The sequence below is a fragment of the Alternaria viburni genome (assembly GCF_023758015.1).
Source record: "Alternaria viburni strain BMP 2772 chromosome Unknown scaffold_2, whole genome shotgun sequence".
Classification (NCBI taxonomy): domain Eukaryota; kingdom Fungi; phylum Ascomycota; class Dothideomycetes; order Pleosporales; family Pleosporaceae; genus Alternaria; species Alternaria viburni.
In genome coordinates, this window is record NW_026055771.1 from 901,381 (window position 1) to 926,119 (window position 24,739).

The 24,739-nt window shown below is 53.4% G+C and overlaps 10 protein-coding genes across 10 annotated transcripts; 4 read left to right on the forward strand and 6 right to left on the reverse strand.

Annotated features, from left to right (window-relative positions):
* Positions 1 to 566: 566 nt before the first annotated feature.
* J4E79_001236 (uncharacterized protein) lies at positions 567 to 1,628 on the forward strand (the record flags this gene model as incomplete). The annotated part of the gene is made up of 1 exon (XM_049350146.1): positions 567 to 1,628. The coding sequence occupies one exon, from the start codon at positions 567 to 569 to the stop codon at positions 1,626 to 1,628; it is 1,062 nt and encodes a 353-aa protein (XP_049215305.1).
* A 474-nt stretch (positions 1,629 to 2,102) lies between these two features.
* J4E79_001237 (uncharacterized protein) lies at positions 2,103 to 4,355 on the reverse strand (the record flags this gene model as incomplete). Its single annotated transcript, XM_049350147.1, has 1 exon — positions 2,103 to 4,355. The coding sequence occupies one exon, from the start codon at positions 4,353 to 4,355 to the stop codon at positions 2,103 to 2,105; it is 2,253 nt and encodes a 750-aa protein (XP_049215306.1).
* A 1,207-nt stretch (positions 4,356 to 5,562) lies between these two features.
* NBP35 (cytosolic Fe-S cluster assembly factor nbp35) lies at positions 5,563 to 6,671 on the reverse strand (the record flags this gene model as incomplete). Its single annotated transcript, XM_049350148.1, has 2 exons — positions 5,563 to 6,512; positions 6,587 to 6,671. The coding sequence occupies 2 exons, from the start codon at positions 6,669 to 6,671 to the stop codon at positions 5,563 to 5,565; spliced, it is 1,035 nt and encodes a 344-aa protein (XP_049215307.1).
* A 664-nt stretch (positions 6,672 to 7,335) lies between these two features.
* On the reverse strand, positions 7,336 to 10,480 carry J4E79_001239 (uncharacterized protein; the record flags this gene model as incomplete). Its single annotated transcript, XM_049350149.1, has 2 exons — positions 7,336 to 7,471; positions 7,524 to 10,480. 2 exons carry the CDS (start codon positions 10,478 to 10,480, stop codon positions 7,336 to 7,338), a joined length of 3,093 nt encoding a protein of 1,030 aa, XP_049215308.1.
* Positions 10,481 to 12,154: 1,674 nt separating this feature from the next.
* On the forward strand, positions 12,155 to 12,701 carry J4E79_001240 (uncharacterized protein; the record flags this gene model as incomplete). Its single annotated transcript, XM_049350150.1, has 2 exons — positions 12,155 to 12,372; positions 12,449 to 12,701. The coding sequence occupies 2 exons, from the start codon at positions 12,155 to 12,157 to the stop codon at positions 12,699 to 12,701; spliced, it is 471 nt and encodes a 156-aa protein (XP_049215309.1).
* Positions 12,702 to 13,848: 1,147 nt separating this feature from the next.
* On the reverse strand, positions 13,849 to 15,004 carry J4E79_001241 (uncharacterized protein; the record flags this gene model as incomplete). The annotated part of the gene is made up of 2 exons (XM_049350151.1): positions 13,849 to 13,907; positions 13,963 to 15,004. 2 exons carry the CDS (start codon positions 15,002 to 15,004, stop codon positions 13,849 to 13,851), a joined length of 1,101 nt encoding a protein of 366 aa, XP_049215310.1.
* Positions 15,005 to 16,169: 1,165 nt separating this feature from the next.
* J4E79_001242 (uncharacterized protein) lies at positions 16,170 to 17,989 on the reverse strand (the record flags this gene model as incomplete). Its single annotated transcript, XM_049350152.1, has 3 exons — positions 16,170 to 17,125; positions 17,181 to 17,900; positions 17,956 to 17,989. The coding sequence occupies 3 exons, from the start codon at positions 17,987 to 17,989 to the stop codon at positions 16,170 to 16,172; spliced, it is 1,710 nt and encodes a 569-aa protein (XP_049215311.1).
* A 2,374-nt stretch (positions 17,990 to 20,363) lies between these two features.
* Positions 20,364 to 21,413, reverse strand: J4E79_001243 (uncharacterized protein; the record flags this gene model as incomplete). Its single annotated transcript, XM_049350153.1, has 3 exons — positions 20,364 to 20,566; positions 20,616 to 21,056; positions 21,116 to 21,413. 3 exons carry the CDS (start codon positions 21,411 to 21,413, stop codon positions 20,364 to 20,366), a joined length of 942 nt encoding a protein of 313 aa, XP_049215312.1.
* Positions 21,414 to 22,608: 1,195 nt separating this feature from the next.
* On the forward strand, positions 22,609 to 23,431 carry J4E79_001244 (uncharacterized protein; the record flags this gene model as incomplete). Its single annotated transcript, XM_049350154.1, has 2 exons — positions 22,609 to 23,044; positions 23,097 to 23,431. 2 exons carry the CDS (start codon positions 22,609 to 22,611, stop codon positions 23,429 to 23,431), a joined length of 771 nt encoding a protein of 256 aa, XP_049215313.1.
* Positions 23,432 to 23,775: 344 nt separating this feature from the next.
* Positions 23,776 to 24,687, forward strand: J4E79_001245 (uncharacterized protein; the record flags this gene model as incomplete). The annotated part of the gene is made up of 3 exons (XM_049350155.1): positions 23,776 to 23,784; positions 23,961 to 23,970; positions 23,993 to 24,687. 3 exons carry the CDS (start codon positions 23,776 to 23,778, stop codon positions 24,685 to 24,687), a joined length of 714 nt encoding a protein of 237 aa, XP_049215314.1.
* Positions 24,688 to 24,739: the final 52 nt, after the last annotated feature.

The window sequence follows — 24,739 nt, forward strand, 5'->3', positions numbered from 1 at the left end:
GCAACGGGACGTAAAACAAACTGAGATCTCGTCCTCCGCCATGGCTTTCTTTCCCACGCCTCCGTCTTGCGATCGTCAGCTGCTTATTGTCCCCATCTGCACCCAAATCTTCGGAAGCCTCAGTATCCGACGCGGAATCCTCAACATTCCCCTCCAGCATGTGCCCCTTCAGTAAGCTTGGCACCTATATCGCTCCGTGATATCGCTAATGACAAAAGCTTCATTGCCCGCTGGCGAAGGTCCAGCTCGCTTCTCTCCAAGTGCTGTCAAAGACTGGCAGCCTAGGCGGAAGTCCGTCTCCAACGCCTGCGAGCGATGCCGACGCAGGAAGATTCGATGCGACGGCGAGACGCCTTGCTCGACGTGTAAACGTTTTGCAATACAATGCGTGAGAACACAAAAACCAAAAGAAGTTGTTGCATCGTGAGTGCCCACACCCGTTCAGACGCGTCATCGCGTGGTCACATGATGTCGTGTTCTGATCAAGATGAAGTGAACATCGCGAAGCGCTAGAGGGACGAATACATCAGCTCGAGGCACAGCTAGCCAGACATGTCAATGCGCCCATGCACGGCATGGAATCTATCGACCAGAACCTTATGGCTAGCACACCCACATCGTTCGACTGGCAAGGACCCTCGCCCCACCTCAACCTCGATACCACCATACCGGCAACCTTCACAGCCGATGACCTGGATCTCGGCTCCTTCTCGGCTAGGAGTGGCAGCATGCCCTCTATCGCTATAGATGAATGTGAGCCTTTCCCCAACTTCTCCACGCCGTCTTCACCAGTACCTTCATTATGGTTAGGTACCACGCGTGCCTCGTCGCCCGATTCCATGCCACCCGGGTCCGCGCTCCCGCAGTTCGGTGCAACATACCCATCGATGAGTAAACCCATGCCGTCGTCGATCGAACCGCATACGGCGCCTTCTTGGGAGTTCATGGCTCAAGCAAGTAGCAGTCAGTTACAACCGGGTACTACCAGCAGTCGGGCCCACTCTCGCAAGACTTCGACCTCGTCCCAGTCTCAGGCTAGCAATGAGCAAGCCATGTCGCCGATCCCGGAAGTTGAAGATGACATCCTTCCGTTGGCGCCAGCACCGCGATTGCCTCGCCAAGGCATATTCGCAGCCCGCCATACTGAAAGTCCTGGCCCAGCTTCGTCACGATCAAGCTTCACGGATCGCAGTCGCGCAATTGTTACTACGCCAATACCTAGTCGCTTCGAAGCGGAGACTCTGACCACTGAATTCGTACAACACATCGAGTCCTTGGACTACCAAGCTTACTCCATCTCTCCTGGTCTCTTTTCTCGGTTCTGCGAGTCTGTCTACCCAAACACTCAGCGACCCGCAGTCGAAATCTCCGCATCCATGTCGATGGCGCGCTTCCATGTCTTCCTTGCCATGGCCGTTGCGATGAAGGTGAGAATCAAGGATTCGCCGGAGAACACGAATGCTCTCCTCGATACTTGCTACGAGCTTGCTATGCAGCAAGCTTCATCGTCCACATTCTGGCAAGAGACAGGTGGGATGGAAGCTGCTCAACTTTTGGCGCTTTTTGCTTCGCTCCGCAAGCCCTCCACGGAGGAGCCACGTGGTCTTCAACACTCGTTTTCCTGGTGACGACAACTTTCCTTGCTTTGCTTTCTCCCATTACGACTGTATGCCACTGCTTTCATTTCGTTTGTTTCTGACATTCTTCAAAAGTCCAATCATTCATATATCATGTACATAAACACCAGTGTTTACGAACCAAACATTTTTTGCGAGCGCAATAGATACCATTCGATTCGCGAAACTCCAACATGCTCGAGTGGGGCTGTAAGTGCAGAAACCGATGCACTCGTCATCATAGGACGTCTCCATAGACAAGAGGACTTTTGTGGTACCAACCCAATAATGGGATAACATTACAGACTAACAACTAATTAACTACTACACATCATTGCTCTATGCCAAGCAACTTTCGAGGGTATAAACCAAAACAAGAAAGCAAAATGAAATCATCCAGTATCTTCCACCGCGATAACCTCCCTTCATCTACCGCTTGACACCTTCTTTATCCCATGTCCCAAGCGCCCACTTCATAGGTGTAGTCTACCACTTGTCGCCACGATCAGCATAAGCCGAGCAATCCAGCGCGGGAATGCTGAAGCCGTATCCGTCAGTCCTGCCCTCGCGATCTTGGTTGCTGATCTCCACCCTAAGTGTAACATCCAAGCCATACGGTCCGCAAAGACCTGATGGATTGATACCACCAGCAGCCGGGTGCTGAGTGCCGGCCTTCTCCTCTCCGAGATGGAAACCCAGACGCATGTTGTCTTTCTTGCCGGGGGCAGCGGAGATCTTGGACGCGGCGGTGTTATTCGTGTTGATGGAGGGCGCTGAGCCGGGAGGTACACCGAGGGTTGAGGGGGTGGGGATGGCGGATTCGCAGATGATGGCGTAGTTGCGCGACGGCATCGTTGCGTGGTTTGCGGCGGAGGTCTTGGGCTCGATCTTTCCGTCTTTGCCGTCGCCCTCGATTTGGGCGGTGGAGCTGCCGTTTGTCGCGTTGACGCCTCCGGGGAGAGCTGGGTCGCGGTCGAAGATTTCGAGAAGCGTCTCGTCGGTCTCCTTGTCGAGGTGATGGATCTTGTTGCGGCGGGCAAGCAAGTTCGCGACAGCTTGTGGTGGGGGCTTGTTGGTGATGGCGGAGCTAATGATGTTGGGCATGTAGCGGTGGTCAGCTTCTGCTGGAATCTGGTGTGTCTTGGGGTTGGTGTAGAAACGACCGATGGCTCCCAGATGTACGTCTCCACCAAGAATGGTGACACGAGCAGAGAACTTCTTGGAGAATGCCTGTAGGCTGTGGATGAGGTTGCGGCGCTCCTCCTTGTGCTGACGCGCGGTATAGTGGTCGTCCAAGTCGTCGAGCAAATCGACCTTGCCATCGAACTGGTTGAAGAAGCCTCCAGCGAAGCCAAAGCGCTTGTTCAGGAACTTGATGGGTGCGATCAACGGCGACTGCAGGATGTTCTCGAGCCAGATCAAACGAGGATAGGCGATGGGTACACCGAGCAGCAAGATCATATGCTTGAGTTCTGGGTTCGCGGTGAATTCGGCGTCGAGACGATCGAAGAGCATCTTGTAAGTCTCGGGGTAGTTGACCTGATGCCTCGTACGCTCTGTTCGTGCATCAATACCAGCAAAGGCAATGCGCGCACCGAGCTGGCAGTAAATGCTGCGACTGCGTTCCTCGACATATGGGCCGGGCTTCGAGCCGATAAGGTACGATGGGTCGCCCTCATCGTTGGTCATAACGAAGGTGCTGTCCACTTGCACCGGATCGGCGGGAGTTGTGCCTTCTCCCTGGCCTGTCACATTGGTCGTCTGGGGCGCATCGGTTGTGTAGGTACTCTTTGGAGGAGCAAGGTGGTGCTGGAAGAGGAGGTAGTACTTGTGCGCAACACCACCAATGCCTCTAAAGACAGCGCAGTTCATGAAGTGATCGGTGTAGGAACCGAAGCCATCGATGATGTCGTGGTCGTCCCAGATGTTGACCTGAGGGATCTGGCTGTTGGCAGTGGAGAAGGGCTTGTGACCATACCACTTGACGTAGTTGTTGTAGTAGTACTCGTCGCAGTCGGCACGCATCTGCTGGCCGAAGGGGAACTCCCGTCGCTTATGAGGGCTGTGTATGTCGGTCCAGGGCTTGAGCGGTCCGTCGACTCGCACTCCGTCGTTGTAGATCTGGTCGCCTCCTCCAAGCATGACGTGGAAGGGTCGCTGCTCGTGCATGCGGAGGACATCATTCCACAGCACAGGTCCAGACCAGACGTCCATGTCGGTGCCAACACTGAAGCCGTTGCAAGAATGGAACATAATGCGCATCGACTGGGTAATTGAGGGTACGACGAAGTTCTGGGGCTTCTCCTCCTTCATGGTGTCGGTGTATCGGAGGTTCTGGATCTCGTAACGCCATCTTGATTCGAATGGCTGCATGGGAGCATCGATCCTGAAGCGCCAGAAAGCCCTCTTGCTATCCTCGTATAGCTTCTCTCCGTGAAAGTCGCGCGCTTCCACGCTGAACCTCACGTCACCCATATTCTTGTCGACTGCGCCAGCCGGGAAGAGTGTGAGCTGGGGGTTTGGCTGTGCCTCGTTCGGGTTCTGTTGTCCGGGCGTAGCGACGATGAGGACACTGCCGTGCCAGACAGGCTGCCCGGCCTGCTGGTTGCTTGTACGTCGGTAGTTGAGGAGCGGTCCCATGATGACATCCACTGCACCCGAGGTGCTGATGACTTGAGGACCGGCGCCAATGCCTGTCACGCCACTGGGGTCCTCATGTTGTTGGTATTCAGCCGCCATGGTGGTCGTCGGTCGCGAGCAATGTTCGATAGCGAGAGGGTTGGGGGAGTATATGCGCAGACGCGTCTAAGATGTCTACGAACCTGCGCTCCAGTCAGTCTAGTGACTCAATTAAGCCAGAGCAAAGACATACAATGGCAATGCGCTCAGGGTCCAAGAGTTGGCTTCAGGCGCAGATGCGATGCGCGCTGCTAGTAATTTCGCGTTCCTGTCGCGACGGAAACAATTGCACGCCCTTGTAAAGCGCGTGTACTACGAAAACGATAGAGGCGGGGGAGCGTAAGAATTCAGGAAAGGCTGGGGCCAAAATGAAAGCGCCTCTAGCCTCAAAGTCAGGAAAGTTGTTGTGCCTGTGATTGATGGCACCGAGGCGGCAGGGATGGTTGCCGCTAGCCGTGTGGGCCATGACATCCTCGACCCTTCCGCGCTGCACTGTGGACCGCGCAGACACGGGACCTATCTCGATCTTCTGCATGGTCTTGCACGCCGTCTCCTGGCCAGCCCAGTCATTTCTCTTCTCTTTCTCAGCACGTATTCGCAAATCTTGCATCGACTCGCGCAACATCTATGAGCTCATTATCTTTGTCCAAGCCACAGGCCACCCAACCAAGCTTTCGAAACATACGCCAAGCACCTGCTACGCATGCCAAGCATCGTGTAGCGTGATACGATGACGCTGATCAATGGCTGTGGTGTGGCTGCCAGTCCACTCATAATTTCCACTGGACAATCTGCCACACGAAGATCCAACGGGGCGGCGCCATTGTGGCAGTGAATGACGACTCCAAGAGAAGCGAAGTGGCTTTGCATACGTCGTGGCACTGGGTTGCAGTCATGATGAATTGGAACAATTAGTTCTTTTCAGCAGTGCGTTCAGTGCGTTGTATGTGTAGGAGGGCGTGCAAATAATCATTGGAAGAGATTACCTGAGCAGATGCTTGTTACCGTTATGTTCATCGCTCTCGCTCTCCCTGATCTTCATATTCCAGCGCTCAAGATGAACTTAGTGATCTGCGCTGCTTGCGTCAACCGCCTTCGTAAGTCCTCACGTTATTGACGCGGGCCGAATTGCGAATGCCGTACGACGTGTCCAGTAGGAACATGTTCATGCAAAAACATGATTATGCTCATACGTAAAGTTGTTTGTACTGTCTGACTTCGTTTCGTCCAAGGTCACATTGCTGTATACTAACTGTGCTCTTTGAGGTCACGCTTCTTCCTCATCCACAGGCAATACTTCTTCTCTGCTCAATCCAATCTCCTCTCCAACTCTCCTAACGACCTCCTTGATAGCAGCGCACGCCGGACTATCCGGGTAGGCCGTCAGGAAGCTCTCTCCAAAGTCGCAAGCCATGCCTATCCTTGGGTCCAGCGGCACCTTGCCCAAAAATGGTATATTCTGATCCTTTGCTAACCTCGCTGCACCGCCCGTACTCGCTCTGAAGATCTGAGATTCGTGCTTGCAACCCGGGCATACGAACCCGCTCATGTTCTCCACGATGCCCAGTATAGGTATTCCCGCTTTCCGGCAAAAGTCGATCTCCTTCCGAACATCGAGAAGCGAGACTTCTTGGGGTGTGGAAACGAGGACTGCGCCGTCGACGCCGCTGGCTTTGAGGAAGGAGTTGACGGAGAGATGCTCGTCGGATGTACCCGGTGGTGTGTCGACGACGAGGAAGTCCAGTTCGCCCCATGTTACGTCCATGAGGAATTTCTTGATCAGCCCGTTCTTCTTTGCGCCGCGCCAGATTACTGCGTCGTCGCGGTTTGGCAACATGAACTGTACGCTCATGACTCCTAGGTTCTCGCTGACCCACACTGGTTCCCATCCTTCTCCGCTAACGTGTATTGTCTCTTCTTCCACGCCCATCATCTTCGGTATGCTGGGCCCGCAGATGTCTGTATCCATGAGTCCGACAGTCGATGACGGATTCGATGCGAAGCCATGCGAAAGCATTGTGCTAAAGGTCGACTTTCCGACGCCGCCTTTACCGGAGAGTACGAGTATCTTGTGCTTTACGGAGGAGAGGCGCGCGGTTATGATGGGTATGTCGGGATCGGGACCCTTGGGCGCGGAGGCGCATATCGACTGGTTGGGACATCCTGCGCAGGAGTCCGCTTGACCGGCTGTGAGAGATTCGGGACCGGGGCAGTGTTCTGTCGCGATAGTGTTAGCAGTCTGTTCTCACAGAGTCGCGTATAATGCCGGAGGGGTGGCGGGGCAAATGTACCTGGCTCGGGCGCAACGAGCTTGGGCGCAGCCTTGAGAGGTGCTTCGAAATCGACCTGTACGGGCTCTTCTAGCGAGGGCGCCATGGTGTATGTGATGGTGACTGTAGGTGTGGACGTAAGTGCTACATGGTCGCGTGCTGGAGGAAAGTCCTAGAGGCTTGATAATCAACGATCGTGACAGGGCTGTACCGGTAATGCTTGGCATTTTGCCCCACGGTCTCCCGAGGTCGGCATCCATGACTAGCAAGATCGCCTACACAAGGATGGATCTCAGCAGATGCGCTGTAGACTACGTTAGTATACGAACCGGAAGTCAACCAGGTCCTAGGGCAATGTAGACTTTTCCGTGATTTACTTCTCACAGGATGGTATTCCCGTCCTTGAACGGTTGGGGTTCAAATCACGCAGTTTGACCGACCAACTACCTAGGTAAGCTCTGAATTCTAGAACTCGTACCGCGTTGATGCCGACATCAACCTCACATGGTTCAAAAAGAAGGACAATAAAATAGCGCGGAGGTCGTCGCGGAGATTCTACCTGTTAGACAACCCAGAGACCTGTGTATGTATTCTCCAACCATGTTGATAGAATTTCGTACTGGCCCTTTTGAGGTATCGTAGGAGGCAATGGGTGTTGTGAAGTGTCTATTCATGCAAGCTATGCTCGTCTAATTCATGTGAAAATCGTCCCTGTTGGGAACCGATCCACTATCCAGTCCATCGCTCTCTTCAACCGAAGTGCTGAATGACTACTTCAACTTGACCATGACGTATGGGATCTCAACGTCCTCCTCCTTCTGATCTTCAGCTGTTATCTCGAAGATAACGTTCTTCTGGTGCTCCGGTACCGGCTTCCTGCTCACGTGCTCCACGAGCTTGCTCATACTGCCTTTTGTTAGTAACGCGGTGTTTACGAAGGGGAATCAATGAAACTTACGTAAGCGGCATCCTGTCCTTCAACTTGGATGGAGGATAGAATGATGCGTAAAGCAAACTGACACCAGAGCTTATCATCTGAATTGACAGGCCCTTCTTCTCGAAATGCGCCACGAAGTCCTTCAGGGGGATATCATCCACCTCGAAACGGTCCCATAGCTTATCGATCGTAACTTCGCCATCGTGCCCTTGGTATGTACCCTTCGGGCTAGCAATCGGCTCACTGAAACCAAAGAATGGCAGCGCCAAGTTGATGAAGCCGTTCTTGTATTGCTCAATGTCCGTCTTGCCGTCGATGATCTTGTACAGCTCAAGGTTGACGAGACCGGTGACCAAAGCCGTGGTGGTGGCAATGGCCGGGATGATCTTACCAGCAATAAACTTGGTCTTGTGTCGGTCAGCCTGCTCGATCTTGTAGTTCTCGGCACGAAGGTTGCTGGCAGCAGTGATGAAGTCGATGTGGTGGTTGGAGTCATCATCCTTCTCAAACTCGACAGGCTCAAGCTTGAACCCAGCAAGAGACTTCGGTGCCGGCAATTGGCTGATAATACTGTCCAGCGACTCGTTGTCGTCGCCACCAGCCTGGTTGGCATTTGGATCTGGCTCCTTCTCGTCGGCCTGGATCTTCACTGTAGGGTCGGGCTGGAAGTCAGGAACGATCATATCGTTGAGAACTTCGACGTAGTGCTCCTTGGACGCATTTGGCTTGATGCCGTAGTTGAATGCGTGTAGGGTGGCAGCAGCTTCCACGTAGGTGAAGTGTGTTGGGTTTGAAGAGTCAAACTTCGATGGGTCCGGCGCGCGCTTGGGTCCCGACCAGAATGGCTGACCGGAGCCTGTCTTGGAGTCCTTGGGGAAGTTGTAGAGCAATTGCGCAATTGCGTGGTTGTAGTTTTTCTCGAACTGATGACGGGCCCAGATGATGCAGTCGTCAAACGACAACGGCTTCTCTGTGACCAAGAATTCCCGCAGGGTCTCCAGAGTCTGCTTCTCGTTACCAGACTGCTTCAGCGATGCGCCAAGGTAATCTGGCTGTGTCAGGTAGAGGTTGACAATCTCCGGACCCTTGACGAACAGCGAATCGAACGACTCCCGCGCCCAGGCAATCGTGTGCTCGATTCGGTTGGGGAAACTCCTTAGTGTGCACATAGGGAACGACTTCTCAGGTGGATCTTGAGATGAAGAGTAAGACTCTGTGATGAACGGCAGGACAACCTGGGTGTTGCCCTTGGTACCGAGAGTACCGCTGTCGAGCAGAGGCTTGCGGAAGAATACACATCGTCGGTCGACGTATGTACGCGCCTCTACATTGTCCAGTGCATTCGTCACACCGTCCAGAGAATTCCAGAACTCTTCGTTGAAGATGTGCTCTGTCTCCGGGCCGACCTTGTCTTGCAGTGTCACGATCTTTCCACTGAGGTCAGGGTTCATGATCTGAACTGCCTTGGCGGCAGCATCGCTCTTTAGTTTGCCAACATCCGCTGGTCGGAACAAAAATTGTCGGTTCAAATTGCTCTTCTCGATTTGGTCGTTATCAGTAACAGTGATCTTGCCATCAGGCCCAGTGCCAAGGCCCATCATCGCCCAGTTCTTCAACATCTCGCAGCCGATGGCACCCGCACCAACGAGGAACTGCTTGACGTTGCTGAGCTTCTTCTGGTATTCCTGTCCCAATACAGCGATTTGACCGTCGTAGCGCGAGCCAATCGGAGCACACTGCTCTTCCGAACGGGTCGTGGAGGTAGGGATCGACTCTAGCGAATCGAAGTAGAGGAACTGAACAATGGGATGGAACTTTCCAGACACTGACTTCAAGACTTCCTGAGCAGCCATGCCACCAAAGAAGGCAGCGACGGGACTGAGGTCACCACGAGCCTGGTAACTGAGCTCCTTGATGAGCTTCTCATCCAGCTCGACCTTCTCCTCGCCCTCATTTGCGATCTCTTGTGCAATCTTGAAGAGCTCATCCGCATCGGCTTCGTGGTGAGGACGTGGGAACTCGCCCTTGTGGAGGTTCGCAAACTTGTGGATGGCCTGGATACCAACATGGAGCTGTTGCGGTCGGTCGAACTTTGCGAAGTCGGAGATGAGAAGCTCGGGCTTCTTGAGCTGCTTGCTGAAGGGCTCGAAGTCGATGATCTTGGGCATCTTGACCTGGATGAACTGTCCTCCCTTCTTGTACTCTCCGAGGCCAGATACGTCGCCGATGGAGAAGGTATAAGGCCCTTTGACCTCAATCTTGCGAGGTGCACAGCCGTTGAGGCCCTCCATACCCTCAACTTCTGAGAATGTGACCCAGTCGCCATCCTCCAGGCCGTGTCTTGTCTCGTCTAGTGCCGAAACAATACCCTCCTCATCAATGCCGGCAATGATGCCGTTGTTGACATTCTCGCCGGTCGGGTCACCGATGGTGAAGTTCTTTCCGAAATCGGTGAAGATAGTACCGAACAGTCCGTATGTGTCGGTAATGACTACGTAAATGCCGTTGTCGTGGCAGTAGTCTGCGATCTTGATTTGATCTTCGAGGCGAGTGTCGGTAAGGACAATGACCTGGAACTGCTTCAACTGCGACAAGTCTGATGTCAAATCTCCTCCGCTGAATTCCTGCACAGGTGTGTATGGGTTGAGTTCGGAGACGCGCGGTACGGTGACGGAGGCGCGTGGCTTGCCCACGTCGGCGGGAGTGAGGAAGAACTGCGACGACAGGTCGGCGAGAGCGGCGGGCTTGGGATCGTAGAGTGTCAGCGACTTGACACCAGCTAGGGCGATGTTCTTCGCAATCTCGACACCGAGACCTCGCAGACCAGCAACGAGGACGTTGGAAGAGCCCATGCGCTTCATAGCCTCATGGCCCAGGACATACAGCTGCCTGCTGTAGAGGGACTCATCGATGTCGCCGTTGTTACCGGACGCTTCCTTGAGCTGTTCGACGGCAGTGGCAGGGCTGTCGACCTGCATGTTTTCCTTGGATACGTTAGATTGGGGACGCAGAAGTGTAAGTTGGTGAAAGGTGTAGAGTGGCGGAGACGCTGGAGACGCCGAGTACATGGTTGCAAATGCGGACGCGCAACCGAACAAAGCGCAATTTAGTAATCAATGGGGCGCACTTACCGCCATGGCTTTCTCTTTCTTGCTGGGACGAGCGTCCTCGTCGACGTGTTTCCGCTTCCCCAGTTTGCCGACGGTCGTGAAGGCTGGACGCTGTCAAATGTGGCGGTCGCGGGCGCCTGGCTCGAGTGTCGCGGGGTACCCAGGTGTAGACTGCTGTTTACGGATGTGAAGAAGGACAAACGAGATCAACAGGTTTGTCGCTGGAGTGGGTTGAGTGTGGAGGTGTAAATAGAAGGAAGGCAAGGGTGGAAGGCGCAGCAAGAAGGAGGTTATTACGTGAGTACTTGTCACGGCGAAGGTGCTGGAGCTCCACCTAGCGCCAGCCCACTTTAGCCTTGGCGCAATCGTCACTTCCGCATGGGCCTCGAATCCACCCCTTCACCCCATACCAGTATAACAGCAATCACCTTGCAGTCTACGTTGATGTGAAAACGAAAGCTCGCAGACTTCTGAGGATGATGTAGACTCTTGGGCGATTAATTTCTTTGGTCTGCTGAAGGCAGATTTCACCCCCTCAACGCTGGGCCTGCTTTAGATTTGCACGCGACTGCGCACTTCCATTCACAAGATATGATCTCCCCGATTCCGACTGTCCGTGAAACGCACCTCACAAGGCCAACATCAAATCTGATTTGACGTCTCCGAACCTTGCGTCGGTCAGCTCCGCCACATCACTCCAAAGAAGGCGCAACAATACCTACGCACTGGCATCTGTCGCATTCTAGATGGTATATCTTCTTCGATCGCTTCCTTGCTCTACTTCTTCATCAGTCTATACAATTCCGAAAAAGCTCATCATAATACTGACGGTATGCTTGTCGTAACAGCCGTTGTTGCCAAAGAGATATCAGGCCAACAGCAAGTTGAAGCAGCCCAAACACGATGGCTGCGATGGTGTCCGCAGACTGGTTGTTCAAAGACATGAGTGTGTAAGGTCAGCAGAAAGCCTCCTCAGGAATGATGAAGCTTGCGAGTATCTGCCGATGGGAGCGCTTGAGGCTCACCTCCCATCTTTATGTATACTTTGACATTGTACTTTTGAGTGCTCAGTTTTCGGAAATCCTGCGAATTCACAGCGGTCAGGACCTCGCAGCGTGTCAGTCCCGGAACATCTGGCTGTTTTGTACTTTTGTATGTGCCATAGCTCGGTCGTCGAACATACAGAATTGTACTTTTGCTGACGTGCGTTTGATTGGCTCAGTGTTCCACCGGTCATGCAGAGAGGCGTTTTCTATGCGCATGCAGGTTACCAGGGTGGCTCGTAAGAATTGTACTTTTGTCGCAGCCAATAGCATCCAACTGCAGCTCAGCCTGGTGTCACGGCTTGGCTCACATATAAGCCACCGTCAGAGCCCGCTATTTACTCATGGGTCTATAGGGCGACGCCTCCTCTTTCCTCTTTACATATGTGATATATATAAGGGCCCTTTCATTCGAGCATTACCTCTGGGCGATACACGTCCCTTTCGTTGCCTCTCGAAGACCTACACTACTATGGATCTCGGGTGGCACCCGATGCCAATGTCTGAAGAGGATGCCACACCATCACAACCTCCTCCTACTCCTCAGCACCCGAATCATATCGCAGATACACGTCCGCGGAAGAAGAAAGCGCGGACTCTCCGCGAGACCGACTGGGAGCCATACAAAGACAGGATCATACAGCTTCATCATGTCGAAAAGCGACCGCTACCGGAAGTCAGGATCTTGATCGAACAAGAGTTGGGTTTCATCGCTGAGTATGTTGCGCAGCCTGTCCTTCCATCAGTGGGTTAATTTTTAGGCTAATCGTTTGCTCAGGATACGCCAATATAGGTCTCGTCTTACACAATGGAAGCTTGACAAGAACATCAAGCCAGAGGAAATGAGAGCAATAGTCAGACATCGCCAAAGGCGAGAACTCGTTGAGACAGACAAGAGCAGTCTCATGTTCCGCGTCAGAGGTCAAGAAGTCGAACCTCAAAAGATCGAAAGGTGGATGAAGAGACACAACGCTATAGAAAGCATGACATCTGCTTTCAGCCCCGTCCCACGTGAGTTGCCTTGGACATGCGATGATAAAGAATGAATCCTGACAGCATGTAGCGACCCCTTCAGCTGTCAGCTACGCTACCATGTCAGAAATCGGGTCACCAGCCGTTCATCCAATGCCCTCTCATGCAGGTCTGCACGATGTTAACACTGGTAGCGGCAGCGCTACACCTCGACTGGCAAACCTTCATTCAAGCAGCTTGTCGGCATTTGACGTGAGACGCGTTGATAATGACCACACTTTCGCAAAATGGCAGTATCGATACATTCAGCGCGACGCAGGCTTGGAAATACCCTATTCAATATCACAGTCCGCACTGCCTACAGAAACTGCAAGACGAACGGCGATATACTTGAGCATATACATAGTGAAAATCCTTGTTGGAGCATGGATTGGCAGTCGCTTTCCAAAGACAGCGGAGAAGCGTGTTATTGTGCGCTTCTATATCCGCGAAGTGCCGCTCATCAAATCTGTTAACGTCAGAGTTTATGTTCAGATTCCCCTGAAGGTCTCATCTTGGTCTTGCAACATGGGATTTGACTTCGTCACGAACATCTCGGGCCAACCAACATGGCAAAAATGTTACGTTGCTTGGACGTCTGGCATGTTCGAACCAGTTCACCTTCCAAAGTATCTAATCAGATACGAAATAGTGAAGGTCCCCTGGGACGACTTGCAATCGTTTACTTGGCCCGGCAACAATATGGACTGATGGAGGGAAGAATGCGAAGAGCCTAAGTCACTTGGTGTTTGCAATGCACGATGAGCATACCTACACGCGTACAAAAGTTGGGAATAACGATGGAAACCCAATTTCATATTCACAGTTCTCCTCAATTCCATTTCGATGTCCATGTCCATTGCATTCATATACATCTTCCCCAGCATCCCCATTCCATATCTCATATCCACGCATACGCATATCCTCATTAATCGCATACGTCGGAAAAGTAAAAGTCGAAAACCAAAAAGGACATAACACATTCGTCGCTTCGCAGTCGTGAGCGAGCTCGCTTCAAACGCCCAAGTAACGCCAGTAGGGCTGACTCTGTCGAAGCCCATGTAACCACTGAGATGAAAACCACCCATGCCATAAGGTACCAGCACAAGGCTAGACACAAGAACTAGAAAGCAAAAAAGACTTTGTACAGTTTTGGAAAGAGATCGGTCGGTGGATAGCCGACTATCGTCTCGATGAGTGGCGTGTTCGGCGTGTGTGGCGATCTGATGAGCTTGCGCTGCCTGGGTGGTTGTTAGCATCTGTGTTCCTCAATGCGAAGCAGATCGGGTTACTTACTTGAACTTGTGTAGTCGCTGTACATGTATGATGTTCCACTGACAGTGGTGCTCTTATCGTCGACCTTGTTGTCGTGTCTCCTCTTGAGACCCAACGCGAGCGCGAGACCACCTAGTCCAGCAGCGAGACCCAGACCCTTCTTGCCGGTGCTGTGCTTCTCAGAGCCGGCGCGCGAAGGACGAGCAGGGCGGCCGCCTCCGTACCAGGTGCGTCCGCCAGCAGCGCCGCCGCTGTGGTGGTGCTCTTCGATGTAGGTCTCCTCGTGGGTGTGCTTGCGCTTCTTGCCGAAGCCGAAGATGGCGAGGAGGGTGTCGAAGAGGGCGCGGGCGCAGCAGAAGAGGCAGAGAAGGAGGAGCAGCAATATACCAAGGATAACACCGATGACTATACCGGCGATGGCACCGCCACTGAGTCCGCCGTTGCTCTCTTCGGTTGCGACGAGGCCGCCGCCCGCTGCGCCAGTGGGAATGGGTGTTTGGAAGGGCTGGGTCGCGGTCGGTGTGCCGGTGTAGGTAACGACTACGACGCCTGAGCTAGTTGGACGAAGAGGGGCACCGGGTGTGATACCTCCAGAGCTGCCGCCAGCGATCATCGCACACTGGCCGGCCTTCAGACAGTACATGCCAGAGTCGCAGCAGATTCCGCCGCAGGGGTTTTGCGAGTCGCTGCATGTGGCTGTGGCAGTCGCTGGTATGTAGGTGCTACGCGTCTCGGTCTTGGTGACAAGGCCGACAGTCTCGACGTAGGTAGTAGTGTAGTATTCATAGTAGCCGCCTGCCGCTTCGGTGTTGGCACCGCCGCCGCTGGTGTCGCATTGCGCCTGGTTGGCACTGTCGGTATAGCATTTTGCGCCTGAAGGACAGCACAACCAGCCGCCGAAACCGCAGGGGTTGGCGCAGTCTTGCTTCTTGATCAGCTGGGAGCTGTTGTGCAGCGAGGCGAACTCGTCAAAGTGGACGGGGTAGGGCTTTGCGAGAGCCGAGGGCAGGTAGGCGAAGGCGATCAGGCCGAGCACGGCGGGAGGAGCGTTGAGAAGCCACATGGTAAAGCGAGCGACTGAGCCTCTCCAAACGCAGCAGAGCAGCGAGGTTTGCTGCGAACGGAATAGACAGGACCGTTTGCAGGAATTGGGGGGAAACGACAGAAAGAGCGCGCTGCAATTCGTAGATATCGTCCAGTCGGCGTGGGAGCGGTGAATGGGTGGGTATCGCTGCTGCGGGGTCGATCCGTTGGCTAGCGCGTCTTTCGTGTCTGCTGGCGTGCGTGACTGGTGCCGGCGCGGTACAGGATGCGAACCACGGAAAAGAGTCAGCGATGATTGAACTTGGGTATGGAAGTGAGAGAAGGGTGGTAGGATGTGTGTAATCATGCAGGAGGAGGTGCGCAAGTAAAAAGGGTACACTTAGAATAATCGTGTGGTTGGAAGCCGCGGGAGAGGCTGGGGTGGTTGGGGACCTTCCAACTCCAACTTCAACAACACCGGGGTTATGCGCTTGCGGGATTTTTGAAACTTGGCTAGACGCGGTAGTGGGCACAGAAGTCGTGTCGTTTTCGTGATGTCAATGACTTCGCTATTCGTGAGGATGTGTGCTGTCTCACGATGATTCTACGGGGTGTCGTACACAGTGATGTTCAGCGCTCGCTCCGCCTCCGGTTCACCCAGCAACGTCCGTCGCGCCATCACCTGGCCATCCTCCTCGTCTCCGCGCACGTTCACCACCACCACTCGTCATTGCAATTTCCCCCAGAAGGATATGCCCGTGTTGGCCCAAGCTAGATGCTTGGCCTTGGGCGGTAGTTCCTCAATCATTCTGCCTCGCGCACTTTGTTGGTTCTGCACATGCAGCCTGCGACGTCGTGCAGTGGTTTGCCTTAGTTGCGAATAGCTTCTTGGTATTTCCATCGTCTTTCCGCAACATCCGGAGAACTATCAACTTGTCGTCTTGGGAGTAGATTCTAGACTCGAGAGTTCCGGCCGGCTATAAATATCATCCGGTACCTGCAGGGCGCGTGTGACGAGTGGGCCGCCTGCTACGTTGTCAAAATGGGGCCTTGCGTGCCGCACATGCCAATCACTACACCGTAAGTCAACAGTGGTACGAGCTGTGACATTCAACACTACCGAGGATGGAAGGTCACTTTTGACAGACATTGGCAACTGGCACTTTCTTTGCCGACAGCTCTGCCACGTCTACCAGAAGATCTTCTCAGCCCTCCCTGTCCAGCTCATACTCTTGGACCATCTTCTCCGCTGCCTTTTGCGCAATCAAATAGGCCGTAGCCTGCGAGTGGTTGTTCGTCACAACCGGCGCAACACTCATATCAACAACTCGTAACCCCTCCACTCCCCGAACTCTGAAGTTCTTGTCCACGACTGCCTCTTCATCACCTTCCTTACCCATCTTGCACGTCCCGCACGCATGCCACACGGTACCCGCATTCTCGCTCGCAAACCGATCTACATCCGCGTCTCCCATGGACTCAGGGCCTAGAACCGTGCGCACAATATGCGGCGCGATGGTAGGGTTACCTGTCAGCTTCGTCCATGTGCTGCGGATAGCTTCGCGGAAGATGCGGACGTCGTAGGGGTGCGTGAGGTAGTTCAACGTGATGATTGGCTTGTCGGATGCATTCTTGGACCGCAGTTTGATAGAGCCGCTGGATTGCGGGTTCATGAGAAAAGCGATGAAAGTCATGTACGTGTTTCCTGCATCCAACTGTGTGCCTGGCGGCCACAGTATCGAGTTGTTGAGGAACTCGTACGCTGGGACTTGGTCTCTGGACAAGAATTCTTGGAGATCTGGCGGAAGCGCAGAGTACTCTTTATACGATTGTAAATCTGGCAGTTTGAGGAAGCCGCCCCAGAGCGACGAGTGCTGTAGAGCGAAAGCACCAGTTTGGTCTTTGGTCCAGGACTCTTGGGCTGCGGCGATGAGGTCGGGATTGCTATCAAAAGCGTATTTGTCGTTGATTGTGCCTGAGACTTCTACCGTCATGAAAGTAAGGACGTGGTCTTTCAGGTGCTTGCCTACGCCGGGTAAGTCGACTTTGACATCGATGCCGAGAGCTTCCAGATCGGATTTTGGTCCGATGCCATTGAGAAGTAAGAGCTTAGGTGAGTCGATCGAGCCACCACAGATAATGACTTCGTTGTTTGCCGTCGCTGGGGTCCTGTCAGTGCTCAATGCGTCTCCCGTCGATCCAGATACTGCACCTACCTTGCCGCCCATCTTCGAGAACGACTCCGGTGACCTTCTTCCCCTCCCATACGAACTTCTCCGCTTTCGCATCTGTCCATATCTCAAGGTTGCTCGGCGGGTGCATAAGATGTGCGATCGCACTAGTACTTCTCCCGTCTTTACTATAGCTATGTGGAAAGACCATTATGCCCACCGGATTTCCCGAATTGGCATCGAGAACAATCTTCTCCCCAGCTGCAGCCAGCGCCTCCATCTGCGGCACCACGCTCTTCTCGAGCACAGGCGGAAGACCGACCTTCAACTGGCCTTTCGTGCCATGAGCGTTCGTGCTCGGTTCAGCGATATGCTTGTAATCTTTTGAGCCGGAAAAGTCATAGTTCTCGATGGCTTCGAAAGATCTCTTGACAGATTCCCATTTCCAGCTCTCGTCGTCTACCAGGTCACTCCAGCGATTATAGTCCTCACGACTTCCGTACAGATACACGGCGAAATTCAAAATGGAACTTCCACCTAGGCCTTTTCCCCGCGTGTACGGTATTGTTCTACCGTTCAGAGCGGGTTCGGGCTCGGAGACATAGCCGTGGTCTAGATCAGGTCGGAGCGCTTGCGCATAGTACCGATGGTAGGGTGCGTGAAGAAAATCACCAGAGGGGCTGCTCCCGGCCTCAAGAAGGAGAACAGATGGTTTGCGCGCGGAGTGGGATAGCCGATGCGCAAGAAGGCAACCTGAAGTACCGCCTGGCAATATATGTGTTAGCATCAATTGAGACGCGTGAAGTGAGATAGAGCTTACCTCCTACGATAATGAAGTCGTACGCTGCTACCATGATCCGAGCTTTGCAGTATCCGATAGGGTCAACTATTGAGTGTGTCGTGACTTCCTAGGTCGGGCGATCACCCTACTTTATATGTATCCTCGCTCCATGCAGTCGCACTGCATCTGAAGTAACGTGCAGCATCAGTAGGACATGCAGGCCGCAGCACACCTCGCTCTGCGTCGGAGAAGCCCATTGCCATACTCTGTACTTGATTGGTCCCGAGGATTTGGAAGAAAGGCAGGTGCGCGAGCATCATACGGATGATCTAACTTGGGTTGGGTATTCTGCTCGCATGTAAGGCAACTCGCCAAGCTGGATTTCAGCTTGCGACTGCGCGATTGCGGGGTATCATGGATGTAAGCAGCAGTGGGTACAACAGTTCATGCAGATCATAGACATAGCTTGAGGCTAGCTGAACAGGTACTAGACTGATGTCCTAAGACCTGCCTCACCACTCTTTGGGTCGGTTCCAAAGGTTGACAGATTTCACAAAATCTGACGAGTATACAACGGGCATAGGTAATGGCTAAAAACTACCCTAACTCCGCTATCTGAAATCATCTCTGGGGATGACATCGGTCATTCTCATTCGACAACCGAGTGACCTCGTTGTGTGTAATCATTGTTGACATCAAACTTGCGGGAATGCTATTCCTCAGCCAGTCTGGCTTTCTAAAAACCCTTTTTCCGTCAAACGCAACCTGTGGCTCTCCAATCTTGGCCGAGGATGGTAAGCACTGCTCGGCATCGCGTTGGTTGGCTGAGCGCCCTTCGTTGTCGGCGCTTGATCCTCGCCCGGCTGTAGCGAGACTTCGATGATGGAGAGGCGAGAATCTTGCGAAACTGCGTGCAACTAGCGCGCGTAAGTCGGGGAGCGAAGCTGCAACAATGGCAAACGAAATTTGGATCGCGATCAGGATATTGACGGCGCTACCAAAGTATCTCATATCGCCTTCTCGTCGTTTGATGAAAGGAATTTGAAGTAATGCGACGATGCAAACGATGAAACCTAAGCCGAAGACGAGAACAAGGCCAAGCCGTTGCCGGATCCTGAGTTTGGAAAGCTGCCATACGTATGGGATCGGGAGCGCGAAGATCATGCTATCCACAATGCTGTCTCCTATCGCTGCGGAGTAACTGTATAGGGCAGAACTGAAGCACTGGGATCCAGTGAAATCGGACCAGTTCCTGGTCCATAGCTTGCTGATATCTTCGCACAAGACTATGAGAACCGTCAGGACTTCGATAAAGTGCGTAAGAGCCAGGACGATGAGGACGTAGCAGCACTTTCGGAGCGATGCCATCCCCGGTGGGAAGATTCGGAGGTAGTAGGCCAGGACCGAAAAACGCGTAAACGTAACGGCAAAGATGTACGCTACGCGGCGTTCGAAGATGTGCTGTTGCATGTGAGTATGGTGTGCCACAAGTACGATGGAAGTCTGACTTGGTAGAAGGGAACTTCCGACATATGATCGGGACTGAAAAAGTGGTCAGTACGGCCCGCAAAGATCTATGCAGCATGCGCACTCACCCCTTACGATCGTAACCCCAGTTGTCATCTGCACTCATACAAGATATGACGGTACGTGCGAGAGCTGCGGCCTGATTACGATTAGCTTGAGTAAATTACAAGATTCCCATAGTAGCAGATTGAATTCGGGCTTCACATACCGTGCCCAAGATGATCAAGACATCATCCGGCGCCATTTTCTTCTTGATCGCTAGCCTTGAGTATACTCTCAGGATAACGGTGCTCAAAGCTAGTACCATCAACGGCACCTCCACCGCCAATGCTGTTCTGATGCCTTTGGTCGTATCTCCATCATTCATTTGGACTATTGGCTGTGCAATTGTGCCGTGTAACCTCTGATCGTCCGGTATTGTGTACATGGCTGGATACATGCAAATCGGTTCCACGGCGAGATAAGGATGACACCAGCTGGTTTGGTCCAGAACATGAAAGCAAAGTAACGTATCATCGGCAGAAGAGATCAAAATAGAAAATAGAGGAAAGGTGTCCGTGGCGGGGCCACTTGATGCTGATGTTGGTGTTCGTACGATGGTCGCCAAGCCTTGACTTCTTCTCCAGCTGACGTGCCCATTGAAGCTTACTGAGCACTTTGCGTAAGCCGCCCTACCAATGAGGAGTCGGTTTCAGCTGTGGGCGCATACGACTGCTAGGCTGTGATGCTGACACACCTCAAATTATCAAATGATTGACGTTGCGAAGCTGCAGGGCATATCAAGTGCAAATTGGCGGTGCCAAGTGGGCGGAGCGGGATACGAGACGAGTGAAATTGAGTGATGACAGCGTAAAAGCCGACACGTTGTTTGCTAAATAGCGGTAAAGAGGCCGATCGGCGGCAACTGCGCTCAATTTACCTCAAAAGACATTGTCAATCTTCTCCGTCTGATCGAAATCGTACGCATTGCCAAATGGCCTATTCAGATAATTTTTGAGCAGTTGCTCACTCGAAACGTACGTGGCCGCGGTCTGCAGACCAGTCTTCTCGGGCGACAAGCGTTCAGCAAGCTCTTCCGCCAGTTCGACTTCCATCGAATTTCGATACCATGGCGCGAAGTGTACTGTGAAAAGAAGTCAGTTTAAAGAACCTCAGACCAGCAAGGAACTTACTCATCGCGAGCATCACTCTCGGATCTTCGCTCAGGTTGGGCTTCCCTCCGTGCCAGAGTCTCAGATCGCGAACGATCATGCTACCTTTCTTCACGACCGGCTGAGTGGGTGGCCGAACCTCGCGACGAGCATCGAGCAAATGCTGCTTGATCCTTCCGCTGGCACGATCGCCATGTTCGCCTTCTTGATCGGCAATAGTGGTACCTTGGTGTGTATCGAGCCAGATCTCTGTGGAGCCGTTCTCTGGCGTCATGGTCACGAGAGGAACGTTTACCACGAGGGCGAAGGGGATTGAGGGGTGATCAAAATCTGCATCATTGTGGATCGGCTGCGAGGCTGGTGGCGATGACGCAGTTGGTGGTAGTGCGGTGTTGCCAGAAATGAAGCGCAATGAAGGCCTAGGACCAAGCGTGGTTGAAGTGACTTGCGTCACGATGGGATCTAATCCAAGGTTAGTATGTGTTTCGAGCGTGGCAGGATTTGCTACAATAGACACGTACTGGCGTAGATTTCGTCACTGAACCACTCCTGGGTCATGGGCGGATCTTGTTGAATGTTTCCTTTGTTATAGTTGAAGGGGCTGTCCTTTCTTCCCTGCAATTCGAGTGCATCCTGGACCATCTTCTTGTTCAACCGATCCAAGACTGCATGGTCAATCATGTCTTCCAACACCACTAGGCCATCGCGAGAGAGCGCTCTGGTAGCGATCTCGAGGTTGCGTTGATTGAGCTCTCCAGCTTTGACTTCAGACGCGGAAGGCACAATGGAAATAGGTGTTGACGAAAGGCGCGGAGACATGGTGGGACGGTGGATGACGCAATGGTCAAGACTGGAATCGTACAAGGAGATGTGTACAACGTGATCGCTTCAAGTGCCACGGTACTAAGCTGAACAGTCTCAGACGTTGTGAGCTTTATATGCTATAACGATCTGGAACATGTAGCGGAACAGACGAAAGCGGTATGGGGAGGCGCTAAACCCAGTACAGGACTGCAGCCGTCTGTGGAGAACCTGGTCACAGGCTGCATGTCGTCGTGAGACGCATGGTGCGGGGAGCTTACTCTATGCTTCGAGTACACCAAGAGAGAGACAAGACGGCACCTCCACTTACGCGGGGAGTAGTGACGGCGTGTGTTGATGGAGTAGACGATCCGACGTTCTTGGTTTGAAGCTGGAAACGTTTTCCATCAACGCGAGGTCACGCGCCGTCGGGGTGTCGGCGGCATTTCGATAGTGTCGTCGGTCAGGGATGGGTGGTCAGCGGAGGCACAGCACAACGTCTTCGCCTTGCATCGCTGTGCTCCTGCGTGTTTGCGAATTCAATGTGGAGGTCTCGAAGGTGGTTTGTATCGAGTGTCGCACTGCGTCAAGACAACTCCTTCATGTGCGCGCAATTACGTACAGTGCGTGCCGTCCACCGTCTAGGCAGACATTGGGAGCGCATGGAACTATGCGAACAAAGAAGCCCAGGACAGAAGAGGATTTAGGCAGGCACCGTGGCTCAGAGTCGCGAATCACAGCACTGGCAGGCGGACGGTTGACCGGGATGGAGTGAGGAGAGATGCGGAAAGCGGCATGACGCGAACCAAGGCAAGAAGCCAGGGCCACCATCCCTCCACATTGTTTCCAGCGCCGGGTCCACCAACTCACCAACACACTCTAAACCGCCGCACTGTTTCAGCGAATATAGCAGTTATTGTGTACTTCTTTTCTGTACACGTTTCCCTTGCAGGATTATCGCACACGTCTTCCATACCTTTAATCATCACCACGCGCTACTACCGCGCTCCTGCGACCATCGCAGTCCACGGACCTCCATCGAACCACGGGTACCATCAGCACCGCCCGTCGATCCATATAAACAAGGCTCTATACTTCCGCCGCCATTGGTAACCGGCAGTCTTCGAGCAACATACCAGCTTGACACTTTACGCATACGGCGCACCCGCCCATCACACGACACATACCACATCCATCTACACACATCGCCATCATGCCGTCGCAACGTCGCATGAGGTTCTATGGCATCCTCATTGTCGTCACAGTCGTCGTGCTGTTCTACATGTCAAGAGGAGCCCACCAGACACAAACATCCGACTTTTACACCAAAACCCAACAAGCCTTACAAGAAAAAGAATACGCAGAAGCGGCGAAGCAGCGCGATGCAGAGAGCGTCGGATCGCGACTCAAAGCCGCCGAAGAACAGGCGAAGAAGAACGCCGAGGACAAGTACACAGACCACAAAGTCAAGGTGGAAGGGCAGGACCAGAAGAGTGTCGCGGGCCGCGTCAAGATGGACGGTGACAGGGTCCCTGGCGTCGCGCAACAGGGCGGCAAGCCGCGCGACCAAGCAGCCATGATGGAGCATGAGACGCTTGAGGACCACGAAGTCGAGATGGAGCTCAATGCCATCTTGAAGAAGAGTCCAAGTACGTTACTCCTCGCTCATTTGAGCCTTGCGCAGTCACTAACTCATCGTAGTGATCATCTTTTCGAAATCCTACTGCCCATTCTCGAAGAAAGCGAAACACATCCTGCTCGAGAAGTACAACATCAAGCCCGAACCCTACGTCGTCGAACTCGATAAGAGCCCAATCGGCCAACAACTACAAGCCTTCTTGCACAAGTCGACAGGCCGACGAACGGTGCCTAACATCCTGCTCATGGGCAAGAGCATAGGAGGCGGTGATGACATTGAAGAGCTCGACCAGACCGACACCCTCGTAGCGAAGGTCAAGGAGATTGGCGGCAGCCGCATCACCGAGGTCGAGCATCGCGGCGCCCGTCCGGAGATGCGACGGAAGATGAGGGCGTAGACAACTCTGCGTTGTTTTCTCCTGCTCTCAGTATACTTGCAGGCATTTCTTACGGTGTCTCTTGGGCCCGGCATGCTACCTAGTGCATGTTTTCAGGAAGGTAGGATACCCAGGATATTTGTATGGATGGACATCAGATCTCAATGGTCTGCGTATTGCGATGGATATACCCTTTATAGTTTCAATATCTTGTACCGTTGGTTTCAGTTGCACGTCTTTCCTGGCCCAGTTTCCATTTAGTCATTGCAATTCGTCGTTGCCTACCCGATGAGGGAGGGCCGCCCCCTCGCATGGTGCTCATTCTCTCACCTTAGACGCTCCTGCCGCTTTGCGTACGATAAGCCATGTGCGAAGTAAGAGCCACCCCTTGACATTCTCTCACCTCACTCATGTACCTTCCATCCTTCCCCAAGCCTGAAACAGCAGTCTTCCACTCTTCCTTGCTTCTTCTACACGCGATTCCAAACCATCGCGACCTCTTCTCTCCAATCTGAAGCCACACTCTGACAACGTAAGTACTAGCTGGCAGCCGTGTCTACGTAAGTTGCTGACATTATCAAGGTCTCTTCAAGATGTGTCTCTACTGGAAGAAGCTGCACACATGTGGGCACCTCTCTGATCGCCCGTACATCGAGATGTGCCGTCCGGGCTTTCTCTCCAACAACGTGTGCCCCGACATTAGCGACGATGACAAGCCTCGCCCATCGCACTTCCCATGTTACCCTTGCATCAAGCTCGAGGCCCGCGCTGAGACTGAGGCCCAAGTCCGGTTCGAGCAGCACGAGTTTGCCAAGGCCTACGAAGCTCGCGAGCGCGCAGTGAGGGAGAAGCAGGCAGCGGAACTGAGGGCCAAGGAGGAGCGCGTCCGACGTGAGGCTCGCGACAAAGCCGCACGGGAGCGAGAAGCGGAACAGCGTGCGAAGCGCGAGAAAGAGGAAGCTGAGCGCAAGGCCAAGAAAGAGGGGGGTGCCTGGATCGAGACGTCGGTTGGAAAGAAGCCAAAAGGCAAAAGGAACGGCGGTGGCAGTGGCCCTGCCAACGCCCCAGTAACACCATTGAACACCGTATCGACCATCAAGATGGCTGCCGCACCCAAGAACATCAAAGAGCTCAATGGAGGCGCTGGAGGTGGTGAGAGGATGAGTCCCAAGAAGGGTCGTGTTGATCCCGGTGGTAGAGCTGGTACTTGGGGCCCCAAGAAGATCTTGAGCAGGCAAGAGAATGTCGCTGAGGTCAACACTACCGCAAGAAAGTGAGATTGGGGATGTGCAAGACGAAATTACGTGGTCTTGACAGCATGCTAGGTGT